The sequence below is a fragment of the Hetaerina americana genome, unplaced genomic scaffold, assembly GCF_022747635.1.
Source record: "Hetaerina americana unplaced genomic scaffold, ioHetAmer1.1.p SCAF_6, whole genome shotgun sequence".
NCBI classification, from domain to species: Eukaryota; Metazoa; Arthropoda; class Insecta; order Odonata; family Calopterygidae; genus Hetaerina; species Hetaerina americana.
In genome coordinates, this window is record NW_027287205.1 from 39,532,006 (window position 1) to 39,556,119 (window position 24,114).

The 24,114-nt window shown below is 37.2% G+C and overlaps 1 protein-coding gene across 2 annotated transcripts in view; it reads right to left on the reverse strand.

Annotated features, from left to right (window-relative positions):
• The window catches only part of Fur2 (furin-like protease 2), a 662,008-nt gene that overhangs the window by 424,012 nt on the left and 213,882 nt on the right, over positions 1 to 24,114 (reverse strand). For both annotated transcript variants that reach the window (XM_071593475.1, XM_071593474.1), the window contains exon 2: positions 18,473 to 18,607. In XM_071593475.1, coding sequence (XP_071449576.1) covers positions 18,473 to 18,580 — 108 coding nt within the window. In that variant the 5' untranslated portion in view covers positions 18,581 to 18,607. The remainder of the gene's footprint in view (positions 1 to 18,472; positions 18,608 to 24,114) is intronic.

Genomic DNA, 24,114 nt, shown 5'->3' on the forward strand with positions numbered 1-24,114 from the left:
ACTGAATTTAGCAAATTTTACTTAATCCTCGAACAAATTATTTCTTTTGCAAAATTTTAAGAACCGAAACAGAGCAGTTTATAATCACACATCTTTCCACATTCTTTGGATAATGGTATAAATACTATGCCGAGTAATCAAAACTGTTTTTCTCAGTTACTTAAAAAATATTTCTATCCGGATATAAATGCACCTGGCTTTAGGGTGCCAAATTTCCCGGATTTTATTTAGCAAATTTCTTTTGCTACGTAATTCCAGGGCTTAAGCCTCAAGCTTGCCTAACAAATTATGTTGAAAAACCGTCGCCCCAACTAAGTTTCAGACTTGTAACTTCTTTTACCTCCAAAATACGAATTAGATTGAGATGAAAAATTCAATCACACAGAAAAGCAGAACATATTTTATAAGGGGATAAGGAAAAAAGTGTTAACTTTTTGTAATTCGTTCAATTTAAAAAAAATTGCTGCTTGAAACAAAAAAGAAATGTTGGAAAGTTATGAACAAAACAGGTTTTCTGCTGATCTGGGTCAGTCTGACAGAAAATTTTAATCATTGTTGAGCGGATTACAGAATATGTATAATGGACATCGGATGAGAATTAGTTTCAAAAACTGAGATAACAAATACCTCAAGAAATAGGAAGATTAATATAAACATTGAGGTTGATGGACATAACATTATATGGAAGAAAGTAGCTCGACAAATATCAAGAGCTAAATCTAGCAGAGCATCTACCGCTAGAGGATAAGTTCACAACACCCTCAAAGAAGATAAGTTTAAAAACAAGGAAGTTATTCATGATATAATTCAAGTTTGGTGCTCTTGGAAGCGGATGAATGACAAGGATCATTCAAAAACTGACCCAGGGAAGTAATATATCAAAACCTGGCGCTAAAAGCAGTATTACGATCAAAAGAAAAAATGTAAAAAATAAATGTGGATAGCACAATAGAAAAGGAATAAGCAATTATACAGCACCACACAATAAGGGAAGGCAAGGCAGTATTGAAAGAAAGAAAAAGCTAGATGGAATAGGCATGCCTTGATGAATAATGGATTTGTTAAGAGCATAATTCAAGGGTTGGAAAGAGAAAGAACCACCAGCCGATTAAGGAGAAGAAAACGATGTACAAGCTATCGCACTCCTGGGCTATAGCTACTCATTCTCAGGCTTTAAATGCTATTCGATTAATAAGAAAGCAGCGAATGAAAGAAATGGATATCTGAAATATGATGAAACAACAAGCATACTACGTTTTTCTTATTATAGAGTAATGTTGAAATACATCCACATCAATAACCTGCCAGCCACCAAAAAGGTGCGTGGTTAAGTTCAAAGGTTTAAAGATGATGAGATAAAGATGGAAAGATGAAAATACATAAATGGCAAGAAGAATAGCAAAATAAAGGAATGGGTTAATTTTGACGAGGAGAGCGAAAACCAGAATAAAATCAACGGCTTTGCTAGCTAGGATGAAAGATCTATTGAAAATCGTTAAAGATGTAATTAGCAGAACATATTTCACAAATAACTGTTTCTACTAAAGGAAAAGTTAATTTAAAAATATCCGCAAAAATTTGAAAGAAAGAAAATGCTCAATGACATACAAATATGCAGTATTGATTGTTATCTAATATTTATTTATTTAAACAAACCTAAGTTCATGCGTAACCTAAATAAATATGAATGTATTAGCAGACCAGTGGTAACACTGGACTTAAATAAGTTTCTAGAAAGCATTGTGGCTGTCAAGAACAAAGAAAAGATGGTTCTCTCAGTTGAGCGTTATTAATAGGAGTTATTCTCCTTCAGGTTATTAATTCATACCAAAACTCAAGCATGAAACTGCATGGATTTTTTTAAGGGATAGGATTATAATTTCTTGCCAATGAGTGGATCTCAGCAATTAATGTAATTCATGAATGATAAAATATTACTATTATTTTTACGAATATAATATGGATATGAATAATACGAATATCTCTCGCTATTTTATTAGTCTTCCAATCAAGAAACATTATATGAGGTTAAATTACTTCAAAAGACGTCATATGGTTAAATATATGAAATGCCCCACATGACTCTTGCTCGAAGAGTTTTTATAATACTCCTACAAATAAATTAAATTTACCCATGAGTTGAAATATAAATTTCAAAAACGTTCAACGTAAATGTGACAGCTATTTCCTAATAGCATCGGGCGTCAAGGGTAAACAATGAACCATTGATTCATGGATCAAGATAGAATTTCCATCACGTCCATGAGTTTCAGCTTTAAATTGTCAATTGCGACCATTATCAATTGCGACTGATATTGAATACTCACAAATTCCGGCGTTCGATAAAAAGTGCGTTTGAGGAGTGACTGGGAAATAGAGATCATCCAAAATTAATCACCCGTTTAAACTCAGAGCAAATGAGAGTAATACCTAATTGAGAAACACGCTTTAACGGAAACGAATGAAAAGAGTAAATTTTCTTCATTGCCTCCCCTATCCACCCCATCGAAAGTATATTCCTACGGGAGGATTCATCGCCAGTAACGTCGAGATAGCGTGGAGTGGCCGGAGGAAATCCACATGGACGCTTTCTTAATGGATCCGAGGGTCAGCGGAATTCTATGAAATCATATACCCATTGAAAGCAGAACTTGAAAATATATTTCTGATACTGGGATGGGTATGAACATGGGAGATTATTAGGGACAAAATAACTTTTTGCTCAAAAGAGGGGAGGTATGTATGGGGGAAAGGGCCGTAGACCAACTCCATAAGAGAGAATGGCAGTAAAGAAGACACTATTATTGAAGAAGGATTGTATTCAAGTTCAGAAGCATCCCCGAATATAGGAAAAGTAATGATTTGACAGCAGAGCGAGGGGGAAAATATGAACTTGGGAAACAGCTGGCGAGGACATAAGGAAGATACCGTGGCATATTTACTTTCAGACTTATGATGCCCTTTCATACTCATCCGCATGCAGGTTGCGATAGCTTCAGCGTAAAAATTAGACAATTTAATAACATAATTTGCAAAGAATACAAACATGAATGATTAAAAACAAAATCATTAGTAACGTTACCTAGGATTTATACTAGGATCCACGTAAAGTAACTCTAAAGTAACAACTGTAGCAACGTAGAAAAATTGTAAAGTAAAGCAACATAAATACAATGTAAAGTGGTGATGTTCCTGAAAAAAATATCTATCCAATGGTATTATAAATGGAAGGCTGTAGAGCTAATCTAGGTTCGTTCCCCATTAGATGATGTAGAGTACTTGCCTCGCGGCCTTAAAATAGCTCGTGAAGTACATATGGTCTCGACCTTCAAAACAAAAAATTCTAAAAAGCTCTGCATTATCGGGACTAGGCTCATGAAAACAAAATATTTGGAGGGTGAGCTCAGGTCAGTATGCAAAAAATCAAAAAGATACAACCTCCCCACCCTTTACCAATAGAGCTCATGTTTAATCAAAGATGCATTTATCGTCAAATACGAGGGAAGTCAATGAAAAAGTCGCAAACGTCAGATAATCAAACGTAGGGGCTGTTACAAACATTTCATTGGGAAAGATTGGAAAATCCACCATGCAGTTTCCAGTGATTTTCATCTTTTCGGGCCACAGAAATATCACTCGGGTGGCCGAAGTTTTGAAAATAATTATGCCGTAGTCGAAGAGGTCACTCGTTGGCTGAGACAGCTAAGAAAATACTTCTTTTCCGCCGGTCTCCAAGGAATAGCATAGAGATGGGATAGTTGTCTGAATGTACAGGATGAATATCGTATAGCATAGAAAAGCAAAATAAATTTCAGGAAGTAACTTTTATTATTTTTGCCTCTATCCAGTTTATCTTGTTACTTATTGACTTACTCTCGTATTATGTTCTAGATGTAATACAGGAAAACTAAGCGCTTTTTACGCAAAAAATTACTGAATGAAAGAAAACTCCGGCAAGGGCATAGATGGGAAACCACTGACTCTGTCCCCACTAAATCCTACTACCGAAGTTAGAGCAATAATTAGTATCCATTACACCATCGTCAATATATGTACACGTTATTCCATGGTGATTTATTTAATGAATACCGAGTAAAATTTAATGATGAAACTACATTTACAATGTGGTAGCCATGTGATGATCTTTAAATGTCAAAGACGTACAATAAATTTTCATGGCATGTAACCGGGAGAGCGATTACTTGGATGTACACGAAAATCTTCTGGGGATCCATGTTGCTCTCCATGACTCTTATGACGGATAGCTAGCCGCGCCCAGAGCAGACATCGTGTTGCAGGTATCTCATGGAGGATTTCGACATGGGCAAATTGAGTGTGAAAAAAAGAGGGGAAAAGAAGGAGGAGGAGTGGGGCAAGGGGATGTATGGATAAAGTTGTAAGCACAGCGGGAGAAGGGAGGAATGAGCTCGGTGGGGTGGGGTGACGGTTTTGGAAAGGGAAGCGAGAAGGATAAGTGCACCCGGACCCTGGTTATTCCAGCCAGAGGATGGCATGGGGCAGGGGTGTGGGGGGAGACGGAAGCGAAAATATACGGATTTTCGGAGGAGCGCTATTTTCCAGTATTCACTCATCGAACCTTCATTCTTCTTCATTTACTGCGAGCGGCATCGGAATTATACTGTCTGCGCTCCGGGCTCGTTTTCGAGGGGGAGAAATAAAAAAAGGAACTCTTGCTTCATTTTTTTTTCCACGAACAGCGTCCGGCATTCCAACTTCGTTAGGCTACTCCACGGTCATCTCTACGAGGCTTTTAGTCCAGTCGCGATGCCAAATGAGTATTAAACCACCGGACCCATAAACAAAATGTGACATGGGGTAGAATGCGAGGAAGGAATGGGAGAGATAAAGAGATCGTGAGGGAAAGGGGGGGATGAAGAAAACGGGGCGGGTAAAGAACAAGGGGGCGTGATTTAAATTTGATCAAAGGGGTCCCTAACCTCCATGAGTAAGATCTAATCTCTCACACTGCCGCCTGATTGCTCATATTGTTGCAGGCCCTAACATTTTGAAGTTGGCAGCAATGAGACATATTGATGAGAAACTGGATAAAAAGACCACCTGCAGATCTCTTCAGCTTATTTCCCTTCCCGTGTGCTACCAATTCATAATCGCAAAGGCTTTATTCAACTCCGAGTGCTAATTAAATGTCATATTTCGATGCCAAAAAGGAATTGAAGAGAGCAGAAGTGAAGATCCAAATGAAAATCTATGACCAAAAATAATGAATACCGAATAGTTTAATAAATATCATTAAATAGCATAAATATCCCGATTTAAAATCAGAATAGTATTTGGAAAAACTCAAATTAATCATCATAGAAATGGCTTTAAGGACATTAACTATTTATCCAACAAAACCCTCAGAGTAATGGGATAATGTTATTAAAACAGTACATGATATTTTTTCGATTTGATCTTCAGAAACTAAAATTATTTATTAATTAAAGAAAAATTTATTTCAGCGAGAAAAAAATTAAAACAAAAAACGTAATCTCTACATTTATGCACGGCAGAGCATAAGTTATCTATCCCCAGAGGTGGTAACCACCCTGAGTGTGGTAAAATTCACGCAATCGCAATTTCTCTTCCGTGGCCATCTATCGCTCTCTCCTAGTTTTGGTTCCAATAAAATCACACGCCTTTACATTAGCCGAAGATGGAGTTTTCAACAACACACCAATCAATTAAAATTAAAACCCAAATGTCCGCGTTAGTAGCCAAAATTTACGCATATTTGATTCCCCTACCCCACAGTAACTACATCATGATCCAAAATGTTTTGGCACAGGTTGAGAAAAATTCGTGGTACTGAGTAATTTGAGTTTTATACCTTGAAAATGTTAACCAACGTTAAACGAGAGATCAACGCTGTAAGAGAAGACCGCCCTTTCAATCAAAATTGTAAACCATAGAAAAAAATTGCAGAGGTATTAAAAATATGAGCAAGCATACAGCACATAGGCAAACAAAGAGGAGACGGTTTAAAAAAAATAAATAAAATTCAAGGATGCAAAACAGTAGATGGCCCAAATCACACGAATTGCAACGCATAATGAGTCTCGTGTTTTTAGAAACGAAAATAATAAATAGCGTATACAACACACGGAATGGGTAAATGGAGTCCACTCTTCAGCCAGAGAGTTCAATTAGTGATCTCAATAAGGGGCTCATCCTCTGGTGAGGGAGACTGGGAAGCAGAGGGTAATTAAACTGAAATTAAAGAAAATCGAATAAAAACTCACAAAAAAAGTCAGAAAGCACGGGTGAACGAAAATGAAATTTCGAGAAAAAAGACGAAAAAGTCCAAAGCGCGCGCGCGCAAGCGCACAAACACAAAAGCACACACACAAACGCACACACGTACGCATGTCGAAACGAACGTGTTCGCGCATGGAGAGTCCTCAGCCTCGCGAGTGAGGCTGCCGCGCTATGCTATTACGGTGGGAATCGACGAGCCGGGAGCATGGGGAGGAGAGGGGACCGACGAGTGAGCGGATCGGTGTGGGAGTGAGGTGGACCAAGGAGGATATTAGGCTGAGGAAGGGGATTAAATGCTACCAGAGGGGCGAGGGTGGGGGGGAAGGAAACGAAAGGACCATGCTCGGATTCGGGGATCGCAGTTCAATGCAAAGTGAAAATCACCTCGATTCCTACATATCTACACGGCAATGTAAGTGGAAAAAATCGCATTTAAATTTTTCCCTAACGATCGCTAAGTATTTTATGTGAGCAGAGTGATTTCTCAACGGTAATATGTCCTCCTCGGGAAGACCACGAGGAAATTATTTTTTGACTCAAAATTTACCGATTACTCTAGTAAAATGTATTTCACTAATGAAATAAATAAATGTCCATATGATAGTAGTAGTTTTAGGGGAGGCGACGGACAGCTTAGGTTATTGGTGCCATTAGGGATTGATGGGAAAGAATGAAGGGTGGAGAGAAACCCGGCGTCGGCATTAGCCTACTCTTGTCGAAAGGCGCCAAGGGGTCCGCAGTATAGCGTCTCATCCGACGGACGTTGCACTCACTCAAAGTGCTCTCCACAAAGCACTTCAATTAGGGAACGGGATACCACTTAAAAAATCTTTAGCCCCCGGGGTTCAAACCCGGGCCCTCACGGTAAGCCTGTAAGTTAGCCACCGCACCATCCCGATCCCCATGTCCATATGATAAAATACTCCCCATTCTCATTTCTTTGTGAAGGAAAAAACCCTTTTCGCAATCGCTCAGTATGAAATTTATAACGGCCAACATATTGTCTAGATAAGAGTAGAAATCGCTACCCTTTATCTCAACATATGTGGACTAGGACTTGGCATGTTAGTTTATTCACGGCATCTCGTTTAATTTATGTAAAAAAACAATAATGACAAAACATCAAAAATCCAAAATGGTGGATTGACATTTTCTATCGACTATTTAGAGACGATGCTAACTGCAAAAATATTTTTGATGAGTAGTTGTCATGTATTATCACAGTAACTACTCTGGTCTACAAATTCGCCTTCATTAGATGGTACATTAGCATAATGTACAGAGAGATAGAGCAGGGATTAGACATCATTGGTGTTAACACTTTAGATATTTGACAAATATCTGGGATCAAAAGGGAGAAAAACCAATAAAGAAAATTATGAAGTTCATATTTTCCCCTTAAACTGTATATGGGACACGTTTACTGATCAACTGGAAAGAAAAAGATGGTGACAACTGCAAACACAAAAGGATTAAGCTATACTAAAGTCATTTATCATCGGGCAGAGTAATTATTGAGATACCCAAGATAAAATTACTTGTGATCTATTATAAGGTACTTATACTATCATTAAATATACCACATTAATGCATGAATATGTTTAATGATTATACCAAAATCTCGGCAACACCCGGATAAAATAAAATAAATGATTTACCCACCCTCAGATACATGCTTCTTTAGCTTGCACATTTCACGTACGCTGATAAAAAAGGGTTTAAATTCCCAGTAACAAAACCTTGACAGAAATATGATAAAAGCATTAATGAAGAGATGACTAAAGCAATGATAAAAATGTGATTAAAATTGATAAAACGATGGAACAAATATTATTAAAAAGTCATTTTTATCAGATGTTTCTCATTTAACTAGGATATCACTACACGAATTCGTAATTCCTTTAATTTAAAATTATAGGGTGAACACAATTCCCCGAGCCAATGACAGGATACAACGTGAATGCAAACAGCTATGTAAAGTGCTTCTTGATGCTTAAATCAGAATTCCTCATCCCAATTTTACATTGCAAAATCGCAATGGAAGCTCCTTGCTTAGGCAACCGACAATGCCACGGAACAACTCGCGAATCACAAGCCTCGCAGCCAATACGTGGCAATACTATACAGGAAGAAATGGAAGGAGGAACGGGTTGAAAGTGGGAGGAGGATGAGTGGGTAAAGAAGTGAGGAGGATAATAGTGGGAAAGGTATGAACGAAAAATGAGTTCGAGTGTAAGGCAAACCAATTTATTGGGGCAAAATTAACAACACCACTGCCAGGTTCCGCATTTCCCATAATCATTCATCATGCACATTGTGCCGAGGGAGGGGTTAAAAAAACGGGAATGCGCTGCATTGGCGAAGGGAATCGATAGCAAACATACAAATGAAATTTGGGCGGAAATGTTTTGCAGAAATTTTAGCCCAAGAGTTAATGAACTTGAAAAACCAGCGGCTACAGATAGGAAAGAGGAATGACTAAAGCTCTTCTATAGAAAAACGTACTTCATATACAACCTGAAGACTTATGCACATTCGCGAACGAGTCACGTCAAGTATGCTCACTGATTCATGCTCATAGAGCTTACGATTTCCTCATTTCCACCAGGGGCTTACTTAGAGGAAAAATCGAAATTAACTAGGAAACTGAATGAAACACCAGGGACGTGCAGTCACGCATCTGAATTTTAATTTAAAATAAAACATTGGATAATCTAAACCAATTAATTCAACATTAAATACAGTAGTAAGATCGTCAGATCTCAAAACCACACGCAACAAAAACATTCATTTATACTTATTTGATGAAGAAACAATCCGATTGAACATACCAAAAAAAAATCATATAACAAAAACCCAAATCCAAAGTTATCATCCCGAAGGATATATATATATATATATATATATATATATATATATATATATATGTGTGTGTATTTCTACACATACTATATATATATATATATATATATATATATATATATATATATATGTGTGTGTGTGTATATATATATATATATTATAATGAAATATTGGTTCTTCATCTTAATAACATATAATCCTAGCATGAAAATACTTCCAAAGAAACTGCGGGAGATGCCGCAACAGTAACTTTTAACGGAGTCATCCGCTAATGTGCATTTCAATGCAACAATTTCAGAGTGTAAAAATCATTCGCAATCATTCATCCCAGTCAAGGCGAATGATTTTTACACACTGAAATTGTTGCATTGAAATGAAATTACTTTATGAATATTCCGAAAAAAACCTTCAGAATGAGTCAGGGATAAAGTAAATTATTTTATGCACCATAATAATTTCAGTGTCATCAGTATATCTTAATAAATGGATTTCTGTTGGTAAAAATGCATGGGGTGAAATTTATTTAATGGTGAGGATATGAACGTGGAAGACTCCATTAATTGTGGAGATTAGCATTTTAGGAAAAGCAGCAGAGTACAAACCCTTGGGCAATAAATCTAAATTTCAGCTGATTTGAAAGCCCTCTATATCGTTTTCGCGCTTGGTTATCGCCACGGTGATGAAATCTAAGGTAGCAAGGTGAAATTAAAAAGAATGAGGACTGAAACTGTTCAAAGTGCAACAGTACTTCCAAGGGAACATGATGGAAGGAACTGAAGTTGTGTTTGATAGAGAAATGTAGGTAGACGATGGAAAAGGTCCAGGGAAGGGGTTTGGTAAAGAGAGGTCTGGAGTGCTCGACTACGGGGGCGAGTGATGACTGATTCAATACCTCAACGCCATCCCCCTTTCCAGAGCAATCCCCGACACCGGCAAAAACCCTTCCATATCGGCTACCTCCCAAAGTCTGCTACCCTGCCGAACACCCTTCTCTCCCCTCCGCCACCACTCCCTCGCATCTGGTGACGAAAATCTTCCACACCGCCCACCCCCTCCCCCCGTCGGAGCCTCGCCAAAAGAGTGGAAATTTACGGCAATGTCCATCTAACCGGTCAACTTTTCCTCGTTTTGAGAGGGGAAAAAAATAATACCGCGAGAGGAATCCGTAGGCGGAGTTGGGGAGGGGGCGGAAGGGAGAGGGGAGGAAAAAATTAACGTGTTCACCACAGACCGCGATTTTTCGCGCGCTGGAAAAAAAATGAGACACCGAGAAAGAGATGCATATTTCAGTCGAGCACGGGGAGTTTTTTGGCACGCACTAGTGACGAAAAACGACTGCTCTTTATCACGTGATAAACGATGGACGCGGAAATGTCATGGATTGTTCCCTCTTTTTGAGGTCGGCGCCTAGCGTCATGGCATCATAAAAATGATCCAGGGATAGGTGGGTGGATTGGGGGTAGGGGAGATGGAGGGACGTAAATCCTTGGCAACGTTTATGCCATGGCAATTAACAAAAAGCGCGCCGGCGTTCCGATGCAACATGTCTCAAGTGCGTCTCGAAGGCATGTCAGAGAGGTCTGAATTGTCGATTTTGATCGTGGGGGAAGTAGGCGAGAGGCAATAGAAGGGAATGAACTCCCGGCGTTTTCAACCACTCGTGACACTCAAGGAATCACGTTAAGGGGAATTCGCCGGCAAAGGACTCGCAAGATCGCACACTGCAAACTACAGTCAGCAGCAAGCGCGAAATGCATATGGAAGTGTCTACAAAGTAGGTTTTCAGCTCTGCAGACAGACAGTCATAATGTCAGCAACCAAGTCACATAAGAGTAGGAGAGAAACGGAACAAGTTAATTCTAAAACTTCCTTGAGACCCAGACAAGTAATGAAAATAGCAAACCGAAAAAAATAAACCAGGAAATACGGGAAACTTCATGCTAATAACATTTTTGAGAACTGGATCTTTTAAAAGGATCTTAAAAAATGTCAAAAACGTTGAAAATACTTAAAATAGTTAATCTAAGTAGATGCTTCCGACTTCAACTTTCAAAATTTACTATAAAAGACCCCACATATTAGATTTCGCTTCATCTGCAGAGTTAAAGGCCCTCAACGAAGATTAAAATTTTCCCTAGAAGCATGTAACAGCTTATTACTGAACTTCAGCAATTATTGAGATAAAACGACGCTTCATACCAGTCAAGGAAAACTTTCTAATGATCTCCTCAATTGGAAATCTTCTTTGTCTACTCAATTCGAAGCGGAGGATTATCTGTCAGAGCGATGGATTTCCGCTCGGATAGATAGAACATGAATAGAAATTATGTCTTTCATTTGCGCTCACATTCATGTTCGTTCAGCGTGACATGTGCAAGAGAAACTCTTCAGAATACTTTGCCGCGTATATCCTTACGATCCCACTTCCTCGCGAGAAAGATATACTTGAAAAAACTCAATTTAGTATATTCAATAGAAGTATGACTAAGAAGTCCAATGTAAAGACATAATAAAAGTGACCTCTTTACAAACAGATTACTTCATAAGCTTAGATTTATTTTGTGATTTAAGAGTCGGAGGTTTCCAAGCCCTCATAAACTCAAATGACACTCGATGATGAAATGACCTCCGCAGTGGTAGTACTCCACTCGCCAGGCTCAAATCAAGTGTACTTCATTACAAGTGTCTTTTATTGACGAAAAGCTGCAGGAATGAACCCTCACTAAATTTGACCCTACGGTGAGGCCTTCCTTTCGGGACAGGTCCCTCCTGACATCTTCCATGGTGTAACACTGGGATAAGTGAGGAGCTCTCCTCGTCCTCTACGCTCGTAATGCCTGAATGGCGCAATCTGCCTTGAAGAGAAATTTGATTGGACGAGTCGGCACTCGATGGTGGCTCCTCACAACCTCGGGCAGCTGAATTAGACCGGAGCAGGCGTCTTAATTAGGAAAATAAATGGACATGGCCCAAGGAGACGACTGCTGAAGGGCTTATTAAGACGGGGCCGAAAGGAATGGGGCTACAAGGACACAGCGCCATGACGACGCTACGAACTAAAACGAGAATGTAATGACATGGAATGCACAACGACAGAAAAGAGTTAACACATTTATCGGATATTAATAAGGGAATTTCTCAATAATGTTGCCATGAGTCGTTTTCTTGGGCACTAAAATCATAATTTCGAAATACTACGAAAAAACTGCGTACTCGCGAACCTTAGAATAACTGATAATGGAACTGATAATATTCTTAAAAACACTCATGGGTTTATCAAGTTAGTTAGTTTAATTTAGTCAATCAAATCAATAGCTTTAAAAAATATAAATATTTGTTCCCATTTTCCGCGTACCATCTCCAATGAGCAGGTGTTACTCATCAGAGTTTTCATTATTTTTCAACAATATTTTTGTTACTTAATTTCCTTTAGATCTACTCCCAAAAGCCTTAGAACTAAGATAGTGTATTTAATCTAAAGAAGGAAACAAATTCTTGAATATATAATTTTTGACGAAAGAAAACTGATAGCCTGCGCAAGTTTTCAATAACGTAGTTATATTTAACTACGAGAAAACTAGGTCGACCCGAAGTCAAGAGTTTTAATTTATTTTAATTTATTCAGTGGTGTTTGTGACAGTACTGATCTTTATTCCCAGGGATTAAAAGGAAGATAAAGACTCAGCATAGGCAGACAGTGACAATTTATATTATTGAGAAAACTCTAGTTAAAAAATGTTTACTTTATTCTTTCCATCTATGCAATCATTACCAAGAGGTTTATCAAGCAGCTGCGCAACGGGTCTACTCATTAAGTAGTCGTTCATTTGCAAGGAGAAACTAAACCTACGACGACTATCTAAGTAAAATTCATAAAGGTATCTTCCTGTATCAAGTTGCTAATGTGAGAGTACAACTAAGTTGATAAACATCTATTATGGATGGTTAGAATTTTATTTACCAAAATAAGGTTAACTCTGTTGGTAATACGATAGGTACATAATTTACACAATTACGTCAAAATATAATGAATTATAACGGAATGCGAACTGGATGCACCCATACGTGTAATGCCCTCTATATTTAGTGAATGATGTGGAAGAGACTCTCACGACGGGGGAAAATCTGAGGGGCAGATGAGCATCGATGAAACAAGTATAAAAGTGGCAGAGAAGAGATATGTGTGCGTAAAAATTATTAGGGCCATATAATGGAGAAAATATGAAGGTAATAAGCCCCTAGAAATAACTTCAAGAATCACGCTTCTACTAAGAGCGGCAACTCAATGAAACCATGATTGCAAGCAAAATGCCATAAAGCATCCATCTCACATCTACCTCAACCTGAAAGAAAATTTGAACTAAAAGTTTTTGCAAATGGTGTAAAACGGACGCTGCTACAGCAAAGGATATCCTCAACTTCAGTATAGTTACTAACTATTACGTGAAGGAGGAAAAAAATTACTGAAAAAACTCGGAAATATAAAAATCTATCACAGCCTCACTATTTTTTTTGAAAGAGTTTGGTCTAAAGAGTGACAAGGAAAATATATTTCGCTGACTTCAAATCGAATACAATGAGACACCGGAATTTCGGCTTTCGCAGTTACCACATCATTTCTCTAATTTGATCTCGGGTTCCTACGTGGACTCTTTCATTTCATAATGCGATTACTTGCCAAGGACGCAAAAAGATTACTTCCCACAAAGCCACGGTCTAGCCGTTAACCTGGAAGTCTCTTGGGAAAGAGCAGACAAATTTCTTGTAAATAAATGAACTGTGAAATTCTCCACTCGTACTTAATTTCTGATGACTAGAGATAACTTGGTTTTGTGACCTGCACTCCTCACCACACACTTCCTTTGTATTGGTTCCGAAATACAGTTATTACTTTATTTCTAATTGATGAGGAACTCATTTAACATAGAAATGTGAACGAAGGTTTTACTCCCTTTAGCAATGTAATAAAAACAGTGTTAAACCCTTTTCCAAAACTTCGATTAGCCTAATGTTTTGGAGCCATGAACACGACTAAACTTAAACTAAAATAATAGTTTTTAGGGGTAATTAAACTCACTGAACCGCGAGCAAGTATACGAAATTATTATTTCGATTAGTAAACGAATTAAATTTATTTCACATTACGTCAATAATTATGTACGGCGGGTTACTGAAATTACCTTGTCATAAAAACAGTAGCAGTAATTTTTAGGGGAGGTGACTGGCAGCTGAGGTCATTTGTGCCATTAGGGATGGACAGGAAAGGATGAAGGGTGGAGAGAAACCTGGCGTCGGCATTAGCCTACTCTTAACGAAAGGCGCCAGGGGGTCGGCAGCTTAATGTCCCATCTGACGGACGGCGTACTCACTCAAAGTGCCCTCCACAAAGCACCTCGGGTAGGGATCGAGATACCTCTGAAAAATATTCAACGCCGCCGGGATTTGAACCCGGACCCTCTGGGTAGGAAGCCAGCACGTTAGCCACCGAAACATCCCGATCCTCTTATTGTAAAAAATGGTTTTCAATAATTCAAATAATACAGTTCGGTGTCAATGAAACGATTTCAAAATTATATCTGAAGATAAATGCAATCAAATCCCAAGTGTAGCCATAACTATGAGATTCTGGAGCCAAAAAGATGACTATGGAGTAAAAACTACGAATAGACAACATTCAAACACATGAATTTCACAGGGTATAAATCATTTGCATTTGCTGGGATTTTTATTTTCGCTACCCAGCACATGACTCCAACTTCTGGAGAGCCATCCGGATATTCAAGAGATATTCGTGTTTGCCTCTACCTGTCTGAGCATGAATATTACTATGCATTATCAGATGAGGAAAATGTAATACCATATAAAACTTGAATCTACATATTGGTAATTAGTAATAACGATTGAATAAGTAAATACGTTTATTCGTGTTTTTAGAGGAGCTATGAAGATGATATTCGGGAAATATTACATAAAAATGCTTCAGACTACTACTCTATACCTATCGGGACGCAAATTAAGAAAGAGATTAGGGTAAGAATGAACTCGTCCCCATTACTCAGAATGCCAGTTACAAAAGTATCGATTGAATATAGTTCAGAAATTTTAAGGATATCAAATTTGAGGAATCAAAGAGGACGTAATGCCTACGCGACAATCGGTAAATTAAAAATTCGTTGAAAAAAGGATTTATGATTTTCTGGAATATATATATATATATATATATATATATATATATATATATATATATATATATATATATATATATATACCACATGTGGTGCAAAAACCTTCAAACCTGAAGTATCCACCGATGGAAAATGTTCTCTAAATTATACGCAAGGAGTATTTCAGCGTTTCTTATAAATATATACAGAATGCATTCTAACATTTAGCAGAAGTACACTAGAATCTTAACTCATTGATCTCATGTTATACTTTTTTCCAATTAAAGAAACAATCTCCTCGTTTATTTAATATCCACTTCATTAAACTGCATTGAAGATCATCCAGTTCTCGTAAACCGAAGTTATGGGGACTATTTGACCAATGGCTTCACGTTTTCCCGTCGTTCGGGAATTAGATTAAAGATCGAAGGAGTCCGAGGGGTAATGATGGGAACGACGAATTGAGGGTGTATAGTAGTTAACCCAACTCATTCATCATCGCATGGGTTGTAAAACAATCTACGGCGAATAGAAGCTATTCAGTAAAATGTATCCGCTGGACTCTATTCTTCCACAAATATATTTTTATGCCTTCGTCCTTACGACGAGTTCATTGCGAACCGCAAAAATGTCGTTAGGAAAATTATTGCAAAATTTCAGAACTCCCTACTGTTTCTTCTTGCCAGACCCTTAAAAACGCCAATTCCGAAGGGACTGAAATTAATAATCAAAACGATTGTGATAATTTCAGTGGATCATGAGCGGGATCTACCAGTATATTCAAGTCCTCTGGGATAAAAAAACTTGGAAAATGAAATCTTGGATGGATTAGTAACCAAATTTCTTGATAAAGTAATGAGTATCAGGAGTTAAGATCTGTGGTAAATCGCTACGCTGAATGTTTTGCGGTGAATAGCATTGTCTTAAATCCGACTTTGAGAAAAAAATTGAAATTAAGTTTTAAATATTCCTTCATGGGTGTGTTTCAGCGAATAAACTTAAGGACATGAAAAGTCCCTTAATGCAGATCTCGCTTGATGATTAAGAAGCTCGTTCTGAAAAAAGTAATTCTGCGTATAAACGAATTTTCACAGAAAAATGTTGATTATAAGATGGCTTATCACACCTTAAGCCACCACGCATTTCAGCTACTTAAATATTCTACATTTTTCCCTGCATGACTTTATACAGGGGAAGTCAACCATAACTGCAGCCTTTCAACTAATTAATAAAATAATCTGGGGACTAAAATGGTAAAGAGATATTTGGCATTTTTTGACTTATCTAAAGCATTTGATACCATAGATCACAACATACCCTACTCCAAATTATTCAGCATTATAATTAATGGCATTTATGTATCGTGGATGAGATCTTATCTCTCAAATCGTGAACAAATGGTCCAGATAAATCTCAAGCATAAGTCTGGTGCTAGCACATTTAGGTCCAGCCTAGTTGAACCGAATTGTGAAGTACCTCCAGGCTCAGTACTAGGCCCACTTTTATTTATTATATTCATACATAACCTTCACAATTATTTACCCAATAGTGAAGTAATATTGCAGGTAATGTAATGTAACCTACATACGCTGATGATACGTCTCATGGGAGTGAATTTTTGCACCTGATAACACCTCTTCTCGTCATTCTCTAACAAACATATCAAACTGGAGAAGGTCAAACAACTAGCTATTGAATGTGGATAAAACATGTTTTCGACAATTTCATAATAAAATGAATCCACCTACCTAAAGTTCTCTTCTTAGAGAAGATTCACATAAATCTATTCATCAGTCTGGTTCTACAAACTTTTGGGATTATCTCTAAGTAAAAATCTTGACTGCTATTCTCATGTTGATGAGCTAATCAATACAATGGCCACTGGGACATACAAGATCAGGAAACTTACCCCAACTACCTCACTTTAGACTTTGAAACTGTTATAAATTGCCAAAATTCATTCCTACTTAACCTATGGAGTTGTCTTCTTATGGAGCTCTAGTGCAGCAATGAAGGCATTTTCTATGCAAAAAAGGTCTCTAAAAGCAATGGTAAATGCTCTCAGGAGGATCCCAGGAAGGCCACTATTTAAGGAACTGAACTTAATGACTCCGCCATGCATATATTTCCTTCATATTTCTCTACTTTTAAGAAAGAATTGATGCTTGTTTTCACCATATTCCACCGTGCATGATGACTTGACACGCGAAAGGGTGAACGTGCACCTGAAAAATCAACCACTCATTGTATCGAAGAAAGGACCGCTTATTGCAGCCTCACTTATTTATAATAAACCACCAATGAGCATAAAAAATAAGTCCACTGTGACTGCCTTTTAAATTGAAGTCAAGAAGTTATTACTCTTCAAGTGTCACTACATTATTGATGAATTCTTAGTTGACAAATTGTAATTAGAATGATGGTTTTTGTGCAATGATGTGGTCTGCGTATTAATGTTTTTGTGCATTATTACTACTTTATTTATTTTCCTCAACCTGCTGACCATGTTCTACATCATGCACTTGACCAACAGAACAATAAAGTTAACATTATTATTGTTACCAATTTCGTAAGAATTTAGTAGCTAAATACATCTTAACCCTTTATCCCTACATTAGGTGAGTTTAGGAGAAAGGCATGCCCAGTGCGATGAGGGGTTAAATTTATCGTATTACTTAAAAAATCGACTAAAATGACAAAAATTGTTAGAAAAATAGGCTCAAGTGCTATTCGTACATGGAAACTACTCTAGCGTGTAAGGGAATTCTGAATAGGGTGGACCAAGCTACAGCCAATAGAAAGTGACCTAAACCATAGAACAGGGGGTGTGTGTAATCATTCCAACAAAAATTCCGTTTGAAAACCTGCCCGGGGTTTTACTCACTGGGCATCTGGTGGTTCATATGCCCCTGGGATAGTGACTGGGATAGACTAACCCTTGCCTCGCCGCCAGGCATCCCAGAAGCCAAAACACTCTCAAGTCTCAGAACCTGTATCTAAGGTGTGACTCGAGTCTGCGACCTTTGTGCTAGCAGGCAAAGACGCTAACTACCCAGACTAACTTGATCGGACTTTCGTTCCATTAGGTCACGCGAAAAAAATGGTGCCCTGTAAACGGGGACAGAATGGTAGAGGACCGGAATTGTGTCTCAGGGGTCGGAACTCACATAATTAAGGGCGAGGTCCGGGTGATTGGTCTGGATGCCATCGTCCAATATGGAAACCACGACGCCCTTCCCCGTGTAACCACGCTGCCATGCAGGAACCACGTTCATGTCGAAACCATCTTTGGCACCACCATTCTGAAAAAATAAATGCATTAAATTATTAATCATACGCACCCTAATAAAAGTTGAAACAGTATTATCCGTGCTGTTTCAAAATCGCCTGAACGTATACAGATACAAATCGCTTTAAATGTTTGAGTCATAATAAGGTATGAAAAAAAACTGGGCCGTCATGTAATCGAGGCAATTTATTCTTCAATGGCATTCGGGATGAATGCTCTATCGAAATAGTTCGCAATTTTTAACAAACATTATTTCATGGAGATCACTTTGACCATTAACGGGTTTTTGGAATAATGAGGGTAGGGTTCATAGGAATCAGGAGATGGATTAAAAATTTTAAAAAATAAATAAACCAGATCACGGTTGTGAGCTTTTCAATCAAATATGTTACAGTTACTGATCACGTCCAAACGACGCGTAAGATATCAAAATTAAAACTCCAATGCCGTATTTACATTTCACCTTAATGACATGAAACCATTAATCGAGGATCAGTATTACGTATATAAATCTTTACAAGAGGATCGAAAATTCACATGAAACAATAAATTCCTCTATAATGATTAACGCTTCACAAACTATAAAGGTCATTATTCATTTCATCGGTTAGACTCTGCAAAACATGCATTCCTATTTAATTGGTCATATTTATGACATAAAACTGAAAATTTCGATTGGGCATATTTATGGCAATATTCAAAATATTGATTGCTCATGATATAAAATGCAAAATGGAGTATAGGGTAGAAAATTAATCCTTAGAAATAACGCATGGATTAGATTACTGAAAAGGATCAATGGTCTATACTTTAGGCTTCATTATTAATTTTCAATTATTTTTCGTGAACTAGAGGATTTTATATTTTATTTTCCTTTTATCAACTACATTAAATATTGAAGAAATTTTGCCGCATTTATACGCTGTTAACATGACGCAGCTGATGGGGCCTTACTACTGATCAAATATGTGATAACAGGCATTTCACTGCTTCTTTTACCTTATTTTTGCCTTCTTTTGCCTCTTTTTTCAGAAGGAAAAAAATGACCTAATTTTAGACAGAATTTTTTAATACAGCGGCATCAAAAGCTAATATTTACTCGTAATAGAACTACTGAATATGGAAATAATAAATACACAACACATAGTTAACTTAGTGCAACGAGTAATTAAACGTGCACAACTAATTATCGTGTAAAATTAAATTTTAAATATCAGTATAAAGCAATTTTTTCCTAAGGTAACATGCTCGTATGATAAATATTTCTCAGCGTAGTTGATATTACTACAATAGATCTCTTAAAATCAAATACATAAAATTCATTCAAAGGAGATATTTCAATTGAATGTAAATAATACCCATTTTAAGCAATTCAATCGGGGCTAAGTCAGAAGATCTCCTACTCGCAAATAAAAGCCCTGTGTTCTCTAAGTCAACATAATTCCGAAACAACTGGAACTGATGCCAAAGGATCTGATGTGTGCCAAATGACATCAATTACTTGCCCTTCAATTACCCATAAAGGCAAATATATGCTAATAATTATAAGTTTTGTTGACTTCTGACGCTCATTCAATTCATCTCACAAATTGCATTAAGGTTTAACAGTAAAACGCATAAAACCCAATCATGAAGGACTCAAATATTTTCATTACTCAATTAAAACTTACAGCAACGGTCTCAACAGTGAATTTATATTTTCCTGGCTTGGGTTGCCACACTACAAATGTACATGTAAAAATGAGTAATCAATAATATGCTCAAAATTATCGTGTAATTTTTCAATTGGCATATAAATAACAGAATAGATGTTAGAGGTGACCTTTATCATTCCGGTAATAGTCAGTTCTCTGTCAGTTCATAAAGCATTCATCGACTAATATCCATGATCATATATGATAGGAATGTACACTGGCAGTCCCTCATCGGAATATGTGGAGGCAGGAAGGTTTTTATTGGATTGAAACCACCAGGGTTTATTGGATTTGGCATAAAAGCATCGCACTGTATCCTTTGAATTTACTTCCTGGTTGGTTTTCCCTACTGGATGAAAATCTTTACAGAAGCCTGAACATTTAGGAACCCCGTGGGGAAGTTTGCGACCCCCAGCACACGGTAGAAAATAGATACCATTGTGGTTTTAGGAGAATTTTATCTTTCACCATAAATTAAATCTTTTCCTTTAAGAATGGGACAAAAAACAGTAGTTCTTAGGGAATATTTAAATTAATTCATTCGTATATAGTATGTAGTAATAAGGTCAATACATACTTAGTAGTCATACAATAAATAAATTTAAAGCTCAAACTTAAATTTTCGCAATGTTTTCTAATTTTATCAAAAAGGCATCGAGACACATTAGAGAGAGAATTTGGCCACTAACTGGCTTATACAACAGACTGGTTCCAACCTATAGAAATATCATTTCTACAGAAATATTAAAAACATATTTTAACATGTATATTTTTATTCTTGTGACAGTACGATGTTTATTAGTAGTCAAAATATAATAGGTCAGCCTCAGAATTAAACACTTTATAGAGTCATCCTCCCTACTAACAGGAGATAGAAGCAAAGATTTTCACACAAAAAGAATATGTTTGGGACTGAACGCCACAATGTTTACTCAATAATGCATCGGTAATTTAGTAAATAGCCGAATTTTCATGACTTTTCGTAATAATGTGAATACAAATATGCTATCATTTTAAAATACGTAATATATGTCGTAATTAGGTAACAGTGTATGAATATTTCAACTTCCATATTTCGTCGAAAAGGTAAAAAGCGATAGGATTTTGTCTCTATGAATGAGTTTTAGAATCCAAAGTAATTTTTAAAAGGTGCTGGCTCTGATCATTAAAATTTAACTCTTACTCAAGTGACATAATGAAAATATTATCTCAACATTACTGAGGATTGATATCTTTTACTAATACAAAACCTTTGAGCAGAGTCACAAGATGAGTTAACTGATTTAACTTCTGGGTTTCCAAAGAAAGTAGTTAATTTTAATTGCATCGTTATTTTAATTTATTATTCATTTCCTCCCATTAACGCCATTCAATAGATATACGCATTCCGAACAATGCCCATATGTTACGGCAAGAAAGATATGATGCACTTACTGTGACGCTGATCTTTCACAAAATTTTATCTGATTTTTATCCGGAGTATTTCCACAAAAGCTTCATTCCAATATGGCCGTGGAAATCAATGAGATACACCAGATGCTTAAATTCTTTGTGTGATGAGAATAAAATCAAGACCTATTTAATAGTTGGATTGGAAATATATTCTTAAATTTATGAAATATGTGAGTGACTGAACGGATTCCCCGTGGACTAGTTCATAAAATATAGGATATCTTTTTTTCACATGGCAAGTAAAAAACTCCCGTGTCATGAACGTGACCGAACGAATTCCATGGGCATAAATTTCAATTAGCCTTAATCCTGGAACACTGCTATTCTCCACTAGCGACTCGTGATCAATCGTCAATAATCGGGGCAGCACGGACGATATTATTTTTCTATCTAAATAACACGATCACAGAATTGAGTCCTCTCATTTACGGTCCCGACAATGGTTGAGTTTTTTTTAAAAATAACGTTGAATGTTCACTAACCAGTGCAGAAACAACGACGATTGAATCGAATATTCAATCGGGACAAGAGTTGGATTGAGATTAATTCCCTTCGCTTGTAAATCCATACGACTTCTCACTGATTTTTAGGCACCTAATGAATTGAGGAAGAGTAAGAGACCTAAATAAAATTATTATCTGAAAATCCGTTTGTGATGACCTACAATTTTTTTCGATGAATTATAACATTTGGAGTTTATTAAGGAGAAATACTCCATTCAAATTAATTCAGCATGCCTTCCATAAAGAAATATACGATTGAGAGATAATATTTTAATTGCGCAATACGTAATTCTATATAATTGCTAAATCATTTATGACTATAATTCATTTTGGATCAATTATATTGCCCATGACCTAATTTTTCTATCAGTACTGCCTCAACTTGAGTTCTCTACGAGTCTAATAAAGCTTAGATAACCAATGAAAAAAATTACTGATTTTTAATAGGCGGATGAACCGATCATGGAACATGAAATCACAACAGAGGCTTTTAGACATATTTTTCGAGAGGTATAATAGTAGAAATCACAACCACCATAAATAACAGGCTATCATAAAACTTACATAAGGAAAAATGCTGATTGAGTTTCAAAGTATAAGATATAATGAAGGGTGTATGTTCTTTTTCAAAGAAGTTTTCATTCAAAGCAAAAATAAAAACGTGCCCTCTCTGAAATCTAGAATCTATGACAACTTTAATGCTTCGAGGCAAGGGATTTCGGTCTTGGTGTTCTTAAATAATTCTTCCGTAATGTCCAACGGCGGATGATACTTTTGTACAGAAGGATAATGAGTATTATAGCCGCAGCCATCACTCAAGCGAGAGAAAATCCCGAATGATTAAAGCAGCGTGAGGAGACAGCGATGACAATTCACGCCCGAAGCGAGCTTGTATGTGCAGAATGGGCCCCCATATCAGACGGCGGTTTAAATATAAAAGGATGGGATATGATGCCTGCGATGACATTTGAGGGATGTGATGAGGGGACTCGCAGTTAGGGGCAATGGGCAGCAGGCAGTAGACGCCCGTTAAAATTTTGACCGCTAACGATGAAATACTGGCAAATGTTCATGTGAAGGAATGCCGATGTATTTGGACCCATGAGGTGGTTTGCTGCTCGTGGAGAAACAGAAGCCTTGATTTATAGGGCCAGCGGGCTCTGTGAGAAGGGAGGGGCCTTGAAAATGCTAAAGCGTCAAAAGCCCCCCCCCCCCGTTATGGCCTATGTTGTTCCCGAGGCGAATCGTAACTTCGAATTAACAATCTCGTTTTTATCCTGCCGCTATTCGAAAACGGAATATTCAGTGTTTATGTCGCGCGAAGTGGAGACCAGTGGATTGATGATGAGAGCATTCTCGTGGCACTGCAATTACGCAAGACCGTGTTCGGAATTTCAGCCGTCTTGATATTTTTAATTTCGGAGAGATAGGCCTTAAATTAATTAGCACATGGAACATTCTCAAGTATGCGCGAGAGACTAACTCAGGGTTGATTCATAATATCAGACAGTAATTGTTTATATTTAAGTTCGTATAAATAACAAATGCAAAAAATATGGCTAATAACATGTCAGATGAAGGGTACATTTTTTCCAATTTTAGCAAATAAAAATGGTTGGCCTTAGAAATGAATGCAATGAGAAGGGTAAAATAAACATTATGCCGCACAACACATCTTCAAAATCTAAGTGCAGTCAAAATTTCACGGTGCCTGATGGAATAAGGAATTCCGCACTCTTCAAAATACGCAAACAATTGAGAGAGTACCCAAAATTCAGATTATTTGAATTCGGATGATATGGCAAAGTAAAAACTGAGCCATGACTGCAATAATGGCCAGCAGCTAAGAATGAAAATTAGAATGCATATAC